General features: G+C 40.2%; 1 protein-coding gene and 1 long non-coding RNA gene across 11 annotated transcripts in view; one reads left to right on the top strand and one right to left on the bottom strand.

The window, feature by feature from the left end:
* Positions 1 to 1,015: 1,015 nt before the first annotated feature.
* NENF (neudesin neurotrophic factor) lies at positions 1,016 to 6,161 on the top strand. The gene is made up of 4 exons (XM_064414289.1): positions 1,016 to 1,603; positions 2,788 to 2,848; positions 3,799 to 3,902; positions 4,470 to 6,161. Exons 1-4 carry the CDS (start codon positions 1,040 to 1,042, stop codon positions 4,644 to 4,646), a joined length of 906 nt encoding a protein of 301 aa, XP_064270359.1. The 5' UTR covers positions 1,016 to 1,039; the 3' UTR covers positions 4,647 to 6,161.
* LOC135297096 (uncharacterized) overlaps positions 5,330 to 12,417 on the bottom strand; it is a 55,585-nt gene continuing 48,497 nt past the window's right edge. For 7 of the 10 annotated variants that reach the window (XR_010359124.1, XR_010359115.1, XR_010359118.1 and 4 more), the window contains one exon: positions 5,330 to 11,626. This is a non-coding gene — a long non-coding RNA (uncharacterized LOC135297096). Of the gene's footprint in view, positions 12,271 to 12,417 lie in introns of all 10 variants that reach the window. The other 3 variants (XR_010359120.1, XR_010359121.1, XR_010359123.1) reach the window with 3 other exon arrangements.

Raw genomic sequence — 12,417 nt, 5'->3', positions numbered from 1 at the left:
GGAATGGATAACATAATCAAGAAATTCTTCACATAGAGATAACAGCAACAAGACACCAACATCCCAAGAGAATTATTGCCTCCTTATTGGGAAGAACCAGACTTCTTCCAGACTCCTGGGAGCCAAAGGAATTGATTTATAAAATGAGGGGGGGGAAGCACAAGTTAAGCAGAAGACACCCTTTGTTTGAAAAGAATGTTTGAATCACGTATGAGATATGTGAATATGCAACAGGCTATTGCTTTTAAGGGTTAATGCTTTGTTAGTGAGCCATGCTTTTTGGGGCTTAGTGCCCAAGGTCCGTAATTCTTTGCTTTTTACTGTCCTTTATTGTCCTAACTCTGATTGTCCAAATTCTTATTGCTCTAACTTTTATTACTAATTTTATAACTTTTGTTACTATTAAACTTTTAACATTTTAAAACAAATGATTGGCGTTTTTCACAAGATGCAACACTGTAAGGGAGTCCCTGCTGAGATGATCGATCATTTCTCTCTGCCTAAGGCCCATGCCTAGTAAGTTAACAACCAAGATCTGAAGTCCTTTGACAATAACAATCCTATTATACATTTGAACTACAGCACTGTATTCAGGAAGAGTGGATGCTGCAGGATCAAACATTCAGGCTTTAAATCCTTCAGATCCTCACCTGTCAGCGCTGCAGCGATGGATGTGATATATGTATCTGAACTGCAAAAAATTTCTAATTTTCTTAATTCTGTATAGAATTACAAACACCAAGCTTATTCTTCTGCCAGTCCTGAATGTTCCTCCGTGCAGTATTTATAGCATAGGGAAAACTGCAATCTGAAAATTTCCTATTTACTCAGTCTGCTCCTAGTCTAAAAATGTCTGGGTTTTTAAGTCACAAAGATGAAGCCTGCGCTGTGTGCACTGGTTTTGTGAATAAACATTGAAAGCAGCTAGCAGAGAAACTTCAAGAGGGGAAGAAGGAGGAAAATTGAGAAATCTTTTATTAGGTGTCTGTTCTGGAGCTGCCAAGTCCATCTGTAAACCACGTCCTTAGATGCCACATCCATGTTTCTTTTAAATACCTCCAGCCACAGCGTCTCCATCACTGCCCGGGGCAGCCTGTTGCAGTGCCTGACAACCCTTTCTGTGGAGAAGTTTTCCCTAACATCCAATCTAAACCTGAGGCTGTTTCCCTTTGTCCTAGCGACTGTTACCCCCGAGCAGCGGCAGATCCGCACTCGGCTGCAGCCTCCCTTCAGGCGGTCGTGCAACGCCACAAGCTCCCCCCAAGCTTCCCTTTCCCCAGCCGAAGCCCTCCCGCGCCCCTCAGGGCTGGGCAGCCTTCCCGGCCCTTGTGCGGCTCTCCCCACGGCGCTCCTTTACCTCGGTCCCACCCCGCTCGCTGCCCGGGCCGCAGGCCGGGGGCGGTGCGCGCTGCGCGGCATGGCGGGCGCTGCGGCCCGCGGCCCGCTGCCGCTGCCCTGCCTGCTGCTCCTGCTCCTGCCCTGCCTGCTGCTCCTGCTGCTGCCGGCCGCCGGCGCCGAGCCCGAGCTGCGCTTCAGGCCGCCGGCCGAGGCCCCCGTGCGGCTCTTCACCGAGCCCGAGCTGGCCAGATACGACGGGCGCCAGGTAGGGCCGGGCCGCCGCTCTGCGCCGAGGCCGGGCCGGGCCCGCACAGCCCCGGCGCTGCCGCCTTCCCTGGCGCTCGGGTTTCTCGTGCTCTGCTGCTGTGCCGCCCCGCCATCCCCCCGCCCTGGCTTTGGGCATCTCTTGCTTCTCGGGCAGCAGTTCGCGAGGCGTTTGCGGGCAGCCGTGTGCTGCAGGCTCTGCCGCGGTCCGGCTGGCGGCTGCCGGGGCCCATGCCGCACACACCGTGAGATAAGTGCGTGCCGTGTGCCCGTTTTACTCGCTCCCTGCTCGGCAAGGTGCTCCTGCAGAGAATTTCAGATTACCCCGAGATGGAGCCAAAGTTAATTTTCTCCCGGTAATTCATTAAACCACGTACTTAGACCTTTGAAAAAATACAGAAAAACCCCAACCAACCAACAAAAAAACCAAACAAACAAAAAAAAATCAAACAAAAAAAAAAACCAAAACAAAACCCAACAACAGCAACAAAACCCCACCAAAATTATCAAAATAACAGGACAGTTTTAACTTAGGAGTGTTTAGCTTGCTGTGATTCAGAAGCCTCAGCAGAACGCCAGACTCAAAATGATATGGTCCTGTGTTGATACACATCTGCTTCTCTTTGGAAACACTTGCTGTCTGACCTTCTCAGGGTCTTCCCTAGATACTTTGAAGAGACTAACCAATGTCTGACTAAAATCACATCTTAGGTATAAAACACAAAGCAGAAGCACTGGCTTATTAAGTAAAACAGATGTCAGCAGATCAGATTTACGTGTGTTTATGTATTTATCTTTGTTTCTTAATCAAATAATGCTGTTGGCCACACACCCTTTTATTTTGGGCAATATCCATCTGCATTAGGAATAGAAAGATGCAGTTGATAATCTTCGAGCAGACTGGTGTGCAGACAAGAGGTGACTTGCAAAAGGGACATGTCTTCTGTGGTTGTGCTGTTTAGATTAAAAAGATTCTCATTGCTTATGGCTGAACCCTCAAAGAATATTAGGGGCAATTTAAAGCACAAGCAAGAAATGTCAAGAGAAGGAAAGTGTATGGTGGTATAACAAGGTAAACATGCAACAAAGAATTTGTGTCCTAAGAGCTTGTGGATTTCACAGTAAAACGAACTGCTTTTTGCCTGTGCTTAAGTGCTGAAGATGTATTGATGGCTTTCCCTCCAGGAAGGACAGCCCATCTACTTGGCGGTGAAGGGAGTAGTGTTTGATGTCACCTCTGGAAAAGGTTAGTGTGCTTCTCCTCTGCCGTCTACTTTGCTTTCATGATATTATTCAGACATTGGTTTTAAATATTCCCAGTGTATTGGAAGCTTGCAGTTCATTTGCAACATAAAGATACACTTTTTCCTCTTCTAAAAATTTTGATTTTCCTCCTCTGACAGCTCCCCCTGCTAAGGTTTTGTCTAGAACTTAGACTGGTCTGAGATCACAACATGTAGACAGACAAGCCAGCACTGTCCAGCTAGCTTGGGCACTGCTGATGAAAACTGGAAGAACTTCCCAGATCCCCGAGTCCGTGCCAGATGTGGGGTCAAGCCACATGGCAGCTACAGCATTTTACTGCCCTGGGTATATGAGCTGAGCAGATCAAACCTGATGTGGACATACCCACTGTACATACCCACTGTATCAGTGCTGCTGCAGCTGCATCTTTTCCTTCTGTGCTGGTGTTCACACCCCTTGCTGGCTTTGCCTTCCCTGAGAACTACAAGTGTTCTAATTGGAGCTCCTGCTGCTTAATCCAGATTTGCTATAAAAAGTTTGAAGGGACCGTGAGGGTTTTAGACACTTGCCTTGATGTCATCATAAGTAAATGAATGATTGTTACTGTGTCTGTACTAACCTGTCTGGGCATACACATCGGGTTGGCCGATCTTCAAATCCTAAATTACACAAAGCTTGCAAATTCTGGGGTCTACAAACATGTCATGAGAATGTAAAGCACAACTCCTGAAATAATAGGTAAATTTTAAGAATGCAGTATAGGAAGTTCAGTAGCTGTATAACCCCAAAAAGTAGGAAATCCAAAGTCAGTTCTGGAAAGAAGAGTCTTAGGCTTGAGTTGTTGCTTTCAGTTCACTGACATTCAGTTCACAGTCTGGTGAAGGGCAGAGGCTGAACATACCCTGTACATTGTCAGATCATCACTGGATTTTTTTTTCTTAAATCTGACAGAATTTTATGGAAAAGGAGCCCCATACAATGCTTTGGTTGGAAAAGACTCAACAAGAGGAGTTGCAAAGATGTCTCTAGATCCAGCAGATCTTACACATGACACAGTAAGAAAATGGGCTGTCAGTTTAATTCCACTTTGTAAATTTTTATTATTATGCAATATGATAAATTATTATTTTAAATTGTTTGTATTTATATAAGTTGACTCACATATTTAAAATCAAAATGCATTAGTTCTCTTTACATACATAAAATATATTTACTGGTCATGAAAGGTGCTAACAACCTTCAAGAGGAAAGATTTTCATTTGTGGAATCAATACAACTTCTGTAAACATGTGAAAGGGAAATTGCCTGCTGTTTAAAAAGATGCTCACAAAGACAGTAAATCCCTTTCTTTTGGTTTGGTGTATCCTGACGTGGCAGTGAATGCTAGCTCTGGTGGTAGGTTGTTGCTTGTTTGACCTGAATACCTTAAAGTTTTGTCAAGGCTGAATTTGAATGGAAAGGATACAATTACAAGCTGTACTATCAATTTTGTTCATCATGCTCTGCAGTGTAAGCCCAAAAGCTGACCCTAAGGTTTACAGTAATCATTAAAAAAAACCTCATGTAAGTATTTCTATTTTTATTTCTTTGAGACAGGACTTTCATTTCCATGTTTCCTTTAGACAGGACTCACAGAGGAGGAACTGAAGTCCCTGGATGACATCTTCAATAATGTTTATAAAGCCAAATATCCAATTGTTGGCTATACTTCTCGCCGAATTCTGAATGAGGATGGCAGCCCCAATCTGGACTTTAAACCTGAAGATCAGCCACATTTCAGCATTAAAGATGAGTTTTGAGGAACATTTTTGTATCTAGAGAATGCCTGGGCAGAGGCACAGCAGAATATTAAATTAATTCCCTGTTTAGTGGAGTTCATTACTACAATTAGCTACCATGAGTCAGTTCTCTGCTAAGAAAATAAGTGTGTGTGTGTGTACACACATAGCACAGAGGAAACAAACAGATCTGTTTGTTTCATACACCTGGGCTGTTTGCTGAGAATTACAGGAAGTATTTAACCTGCAAGTTCTTTCTGCCAGGATTTTTTTGTTAAGAAGTGTATAATGTAAAATTACATTCCTTAGAAGAAAGTTTTAAATAATTGAAATAATGACTGGTCTTTGTAAATCCCAAGTTGTTTCCCACTCCTTGGAGAAGTGTAAAAGAATTATTTGGACAAGCTAACATCAGTTCTCTGTGCTTCATCTGAATGTAGGTATCACAAGTACAGACAGGTGCAATGCATTATATACAGGCTTACATTTTCAAAAGCATTATGGAATTTAATATTTGATGGGTTTGAGAATACTGGATGTAAAGCCACTCAGTCCTCTCAAATGCAGTTACTGTGGAGTATTTCTGCAAAGCCTACAGCTGTAAACCAAGAAAAAGAAATCTTTTTTCCCCCATGAGGACTACTGTGACATGTTAAATTAAGACTGTTATGTGGGATAAATGACATTTTACTTTTTAAAAATAATTATCAAAGATGTCATCTATATTAGATTATGATGATTTCCTTCTATCTTTCTCTGACAAAAAGAGGAAATTATAGCCCACTGTTTGCCACTTACTCTTACAGCACAGGTTTATTATAGCAGCTTAGTGTTCTGTGAACGTTGTTAGTATTTTTATATTAACAATTTCAGCTCGCATTTTTTATGTCTGTTAGTTTTCCTTTGTTTTTATCCTGGCTTCATCACTGCTGTTTTAATGAAGTGTGCAGTGCCATGCTCCTCTTCCTCTTAACCTGATACAAAACTGCAGATCCTGCAGTGTGAAAGCAAACCCCCTTGATGGCATTTCCCTGGCAGCCTTCCAGCAACCACGGAGGACTGTAAAAGCCTGACCTGTATAAATTGCTGCTAACCCCTGACTTTCACTCACTTAAGTAGAATGTAAATTGTCCCATATGTGGATTTATCTGTCACTGTCACCATTTTGATTGATATGGGGAAAACTAAACAGCTGCTCCCAAATCTGTATTAATAATACAGATATAACAAAAATATGATTCTGTATTGTTCTTCTATTTCTTAAGCATTTTGGTAACTTTCTATGAAGGGAAGTTTTTATTAGATGATTCTCCATCTTCTAGTTTGCAAGGGACAGCTGCCTGTCAGTTGAATAACTAGAAAAGCTGTTTCTATGTATTTGCCCATTCATTCACAATGTTACAGATTTTATTTGTAGATTTGTTTTGTTTTGTTTCTCACCATTAGACCACTTCATTTGCAGGAGGGACTCCATGGGCCCTCCCACTGTTGGATGGTGCTCTGAGTAGAAAAAATAAATCAGCATCTAAGAAATTACTATTGCTTCAGATTATTCATTATTATTTTGTGTCACTATTTATTATTATTATTACTGCTGCCCTTTTGATTAGAGACCAACAGCAGCTGGGAATTTGCTCCTTGATGGTACCTGTTGCCTTTGTGGGAATGCACATGGGTTGGTGGTTATGGTGGCTGGTTGTTTGCCAACATTTCACAAATAATTTTTCAGTGCCTGCTAGATTTTTTGCACTTCTCCTCCTTACCTTGCATGCTTCCTGATGGGGCAGCTTCAGTAGTTGTGCTGCTGTGATTACTGTGGAAGTCCTTGCTTCATCTGGCATCATGATATCCAGCTGCATTTCAAAAAAAACCCTTGTAGCTCAGTTTCACTAATCACCACTGAGTGGCTCAGTGTTCCTGTTCTCTCCCTACTTTTCCTGTTCTCTCTATGAAATCACCTTTGCTGCTGTCAAAGCAGGTAACTCAGGTTCTGCTGGTACTAAATTTCAGGTTCTTTTCAATGAGGAAGTGCTCCTGTTGCAACAGGAAATGGTGATATAAAACCCCCTCTTGTATTGTAAGATCCTCACAAATTCAACCTGCTCTCACCCTTGTCTGTGAGGGAGATGCTTTAGTCCTTCCTTTCTGTTATTAAAGACAAGGTTATCACAACTGAGTACATTTTAGGTTTTATTGGTTTTATTTACTTATTATTAAAACTTATTTATTTATTTATTAGAACTTTTTGGGTTTATTTCCACTTGGAAATGGAAGGTTTCACATTTAGTCACTTCTTAGGCTATTTCACACTCAATAGAAGTGTTACAACAATAGGCTTTAAGTGGACACATCCTTAACACGTTTTCACTGACTGCTTTTAAAAAATGCATTCAGAGCACCACAGCATTTCTTTTAGTGTTAATTCGACAACACTATTTTATGTCTAAGGTTGTTTTACTTGCCAATGGCCTGAAATTGATTTTGCTTAAAAGCAAACAGTCAGCTATGGCTGCTTTGTTCAGGCAGCTGCATTTCCCTGACCTCTGTATTATTCCAGTAAAACAGGTGCCCTCATGATCTATAAATTGCACTCACAACAAGCAAGTTGTGCAGAGCCCTGTTGTAGCCCTCCTACTCCACACCTCCTTTGGAGAGTCTAGAATTTCTTTTCAATTTGCTTGCTGCTTCCAGATAGCATTGCAAATGTCATTATTTTTGCTGTGTGCTTCCAACATCCATCTTGCTAATTGAAGTCTAAGGTTTTACTGAATTGCTGCACCAAGGATTGCCTTTCTTTAGTATTTAATTATAGTTTATTCTTCAGAATGTCAAGAATTATTGGATGGGCTCACTTACCTAGATGATGCATAATCTGAGTTGGTGTTTCCCAGGCGTGTCACTCTTTTCAATAGTCCCTCACTTTGACCCTCACACATTTGTGACAGGATAAATTCTATCATCCCTGCTTCAAGAAGGACTTCTAACAACTGAAGCGTTAGGACTGCAAGTGTAAGCCACAAAAACTCAGTAAAGGGTTTATGAAATGCAAATCAAAGTATCCTCCTTATTTTTTGTAGTTGTAGAGAGTGCAGTGAAGAGAAATCCTCCTAAGAACATGTTAATAGTTATTGCATCCTAATCCAACCAAGACTGCCTGCTGGAAAGAGGGGCTCTGAATTCTGCAGACAGAGCAGCTGAGATTTTTCCAAAAATTTAGGATAAGACCTTAGGATAAAGTCCTTTTCTTATCCATAATATATATGGACACCAGTTTTGGGTGTTTTTTTTTAGCCCTTTGCCAAACTATGAGTCTTTCATTGACTTAAATCAGGTTTTGTATTAGTTTTCTTCTGCAGAAAAGGTCTTGTGATCCTTTGAAAACTGCAGCTTAGACTACTGACCTTGTGGTCTGCTGGTACCACTGGCTGTGAATTCATGACATCAGTGTAGGAGTCACAGTGGGATCACAGTTCAGATTGCACTTGTCAGACCTGCCAGACTTCCACGTTTCAGTAAAAATTAAAAGAGGATGCTTATCTGTTTAAGGATGGTGCTTTGGAATGGAAGAAGCCTCAAAACAGTTTGTAAATCACCTCCTTTTACTGTTGTTTGAAAACTACTATCAGGCAATACATTCAACAAATTATAGTTTGGAAAGGTATTAAATTGCTGTAGTCTTCCCTTGTAAGAATCCCAAGAACCTGTAGAACAAGACAAAATGGTTTAGATGACTTTCACATATGTATTCTGTCCCTTATAGATGAATACATTTATCTGAAATGGGCTCAATGTAATTTGCATTTGCTCAAGAGAAAATGGAAGAGATGTGGAAAGATCCACTTAGGAAGCCCAATGCTAATTTTTCAGCAAATCTGGTTGAACTGAAAGGAAAAAAAAAAAAGTGAAAAAAAAAATCTACAGTGAAAAAAAGCCTACTACAGTGAGTGAAAAAGCTGCCATTCAGAAGGATTCAGCTGCACATCAGGAAGATGTGCTGAGCAGCTCTGATTAGTGTTTGCATATTTTCAGATGAACACTGGGTAACTTGAAATCCCAGACCTGATGTAAGCAATGATAATCACACACTCTGTTACCCATCATCCATTTATTCCTAATGTTTTCCTCTCCATACAGGAAAAAATATACAAACCGTGCAATTTATATGACAAATCTGTGTCCCATAAGTAATATTCATATAAGTGCACATGAATCTATAACCTGAAAGCTATTTACATGGTATACAGAATGGCAGTTTTCAAACAAACTAGTACTTGTCTGTGAATGCTTTGAAACAAACAAAAAATCACTAAACAAATAAAAAAATCACTAATCTAAAATCACTTTTAGATTTGTAGCACTTCACTCAGAGCCCTGTATGTGAGTGCCAGTTCAGACAATTATAATGTACAGTATAGTTGTCTGCTTTGGTAGAAAACTCAGTGCTATATCAAAAGGTGATTTTTTCCCCCTCTGTAGTCAGACAGGGTGTCAAAGACCTGGGTGTATGATAGGTGGGCATCACTGCTAGAAGTACTCTAACAGGCATGATTTTGACCTTGGCATGTCCGAAATAACCCTAACGCAGAAAAGAAAATAGGTAGGAAATGAGAATTTATCTTAGTGTTCTACTGGGACAATTTATACTGGTAGATCTGGCAGAACAAGTCTGATAGCAGTGCTTCCTATTTTTGCTTCTGTCAAATATGGCCAATGAAAACAATGTAAACTTGCACCCTTATCCATCTCTTGGGCTTTACGTAACACCTTCTGGTTTAGCATTTTTCTTTCTGTTCAGTAAAAAGTATGAGTCCTGATTTACTTGTTTACAAAACTTACACTTAAATCTTGGCTTGGGTAATCTGTTGATGAGAAATCCAAACTAAAAGAAACAGAGATGAATGTTCTGTGAAAAATAGAGCTTGTGCACCTGGATGAACTGCAGAGCCACAGGAAGTACTCTTGAATAAACAATTTCTTTGAATATTTCCTGTAAGTTATTTGTAGCTGTTGCCATCAAAATTTTGTACTGTTGATGAATGTTCAGCTTACCATGTTCCACAGTACTTCTTGACAAGAGTCTTTATCATTCTGACATGAGATACTATCCTTCTGAGAAGTGAAAAGTTCAGAAGAAACTGGGTGCAGGCCATCTTGGAGACAAGCCAGCCAAGAGAAATCAAAATATGACCTAATTTTCCCTCTACTTAAAGAAACCTTTCTGAAAATGGAAAAGAAATCACTATCCCAGGGTCTATATTTTACCTTCCAGATTTTGCTGAAAGTTTTCCCATACTGTGCAAAGGCAGCAGATAAAGCCTTGAAAAAGACTTGAATCTAAACCCTTGCATTGTAAAAAAATTAATCCACTTCTCCTGGGGCTTTAAAGATTACAACAACTCAGATAGTGGTGTACAAAGTGTCAAACACATGAACTGAATCAAGCCAGGCCTAAGCTATTAGGAATATCTGAAGGCAGAGCTGAAACTTAGAGCTTTCACCCTTCTTTTGTAGACAACAAGAGCTTCGAATGGAAAAAAAAAAAAATCCTTAAAGGTAACACTTGTTTCAGCCAGTTTGGGCAGGCAGAATTAGATGGTGTCTGAAAACTTCCTCGTGCTGCCTTGTTCTGTGCTGCTGTGCAGGGATTCTAAAATCATTTGTGTTGGATACACAGAACTAGTTACCAAGCAATTCACTGCCTAGAGGGTAACTTTATAGATTAAACTGATAACTAGTTCAAAATAGCCATGCCAGATCAAGAGTATCCCAGGAAGGTTATTTGCCTCACTGGGGGCTGTGGATCCATAGCCTTTATTTTACACTGCAGATAAAATTCCAGGTAAACTCAAAATTATTAATTACATTTATCAATTTATTAATTTTTAAGTTTGAGCAAAACTCCTAAAAACTTTACTAATAAGAATAAATATTGTTCCACAAAAAAGCAAAGTGTTCATTCTGAACTGTGCAGCACACCTAAGTACAAAAGTGGTAATCAAGGGAATTACATGTTTAAATTGAGATTATATTCTTAGGTAACATCTTGGAAATGTCTCAGGCATTTCAAGGATTTTCTCTTATTTATTGTTTCACCATGTTCTGTATTTTAAAATAGATGCAAGACTTTTTAAGAATAGGGCAGTAGGACTTTCAAGGCATTTCTGAAGTATTTTCACGTTACACAAAGACAAACATACATGTGCACCTGAGGTACACAACAGACAGACCCAGCAATGTAGACAAAGGTGGCAGCAGTCTTACAGTCTTTTAAAACATGTTGTATTCCGTGTATTTCTTAAACTGACTGGGTCACAAATAACACCCTGACACAACAAAAATGATAGGCAGAAATGAGCTTGTAGGGATAGCTGAAAAACTCAGTATTAATGTGTGTAAGACCAATCTATCAATTTTAGTGAACTTTAAAGGATTTTAGGAACACGAGCTTAGCAGGGATGTTTGGTGTGTGCTGAAACTCTGTGATTCTACACATTAAATATTATTGTTGTCCCTAAATTCCTTCCCATTCCTCTGAGTGGTCTCCCTTAGCTTAGCAGCTGGAAGAAAACAGGCTGCTGAAAGGTTCATATGTGAAGCAGCAGCGTACCAGTGCAATATAGTGATGTGAGGCAGAGCAAAGGAAGGGGAGTGAAACTCTACTTACAAGAAGCAGCAGGAGACTATAAATAAATCACAGGAGAGTGCTCTTTCAGAAGAGGTGAAACTTGCTGATGCTCTCAGAGATAAGGCTGAACTTGAGAACAGAAAAGTGTGACATCCTCTTGGACACAGTTCTGGGGAAATCAGCATGGATTAAACAGCTCATACTGCTGGTGCCTTGCTTGACAACCTCAGTCTCATTTTTCAAAAACATGATGCCTTTGGCTTTGATACCTTGCAGGTGCCTGGATTCATGGAAAATCACACTGCTCCTGTTCAGTCCATAACTTATCAATTTTTCCCATTTTGTCTTTAAATGATGCTCAGTTTAAGAAAGAAGGCTGGAAGTGAAAGAAGGATTTAGCTGGTGAAGAGGTGACCTGGGACACAGAAATGAGGGTACAGATCTCAGCTTCACTACAGCTTTGCCATCCTTAATGGCTCCCTAGCTGTTAAATAAGCTGCTGTTTTCCTTGAATTCCTTATGACTTTTATCCCTGCTGTAACTTCCAGCCTCTTGAGAAAGGTAATGTTGGCTGGACGTTTGGGTGGTGGGACCCCAAGATCTCCATCTTTCAGCTGGAGTGAGTGAGGTTTACCCCATGTTGATCCAAGTAATATGTATTTATGGGAAGCTTTAATACAAAGGAAAATAGTTACAAACCATTATTTTACAATACTGTAACTCATTTTATTGCAAGGCTTGTCAGAGGCAGTGTGTGTAAATTCCTCATGGTACTGTGAGAACATGAATATAAGCTAGTCTAAGTCTTTGAAATGTATCTGGTTTATGTTACCATTTAAAAAACCCTGCACTAGGCTGTTTGATTTAAGAAAAACAGAAATAAATCAGGGTTTTTCCTGGTACTAGCTGAAAAAATCATCTTGCTGGATGTGTTTTCTTCACAGCTGGGAATCTGCTGGCTACTTGTATTTTTCATTGTGCACACTGCTGGTAGTCACATAATAATAATCACTGGAATACCTGCATTAATTATTTACAAAAATACTTTTAAAAATCTACTTTAAATATATATGTAAGAATTCTGTTTTCAATGGAATTGAACTAAAAGTAGACAGCTAGACCTGAAAGGTCTCCCTGAGCTACTGAAAAGCACTTTTTGATTTATAG

The sequence above is a fragment of the Passer domesticus genome, chromosome 3, assembly GCF_036417665.1.
Source record: "Passer domesticus isolate bPasDom1 chromosome 3, bPasDom1.hap1, whole genome shotgun sequence".
NCBI classification, from domain to species: Eukaryota; Metazoa; Chordata; class Aves; order Passeriformes; family Passeridae; genus Passer; species Passer domesticus.
This window is presented reverse-complemented; position numbering and strand designations above follow the sequence as displayed.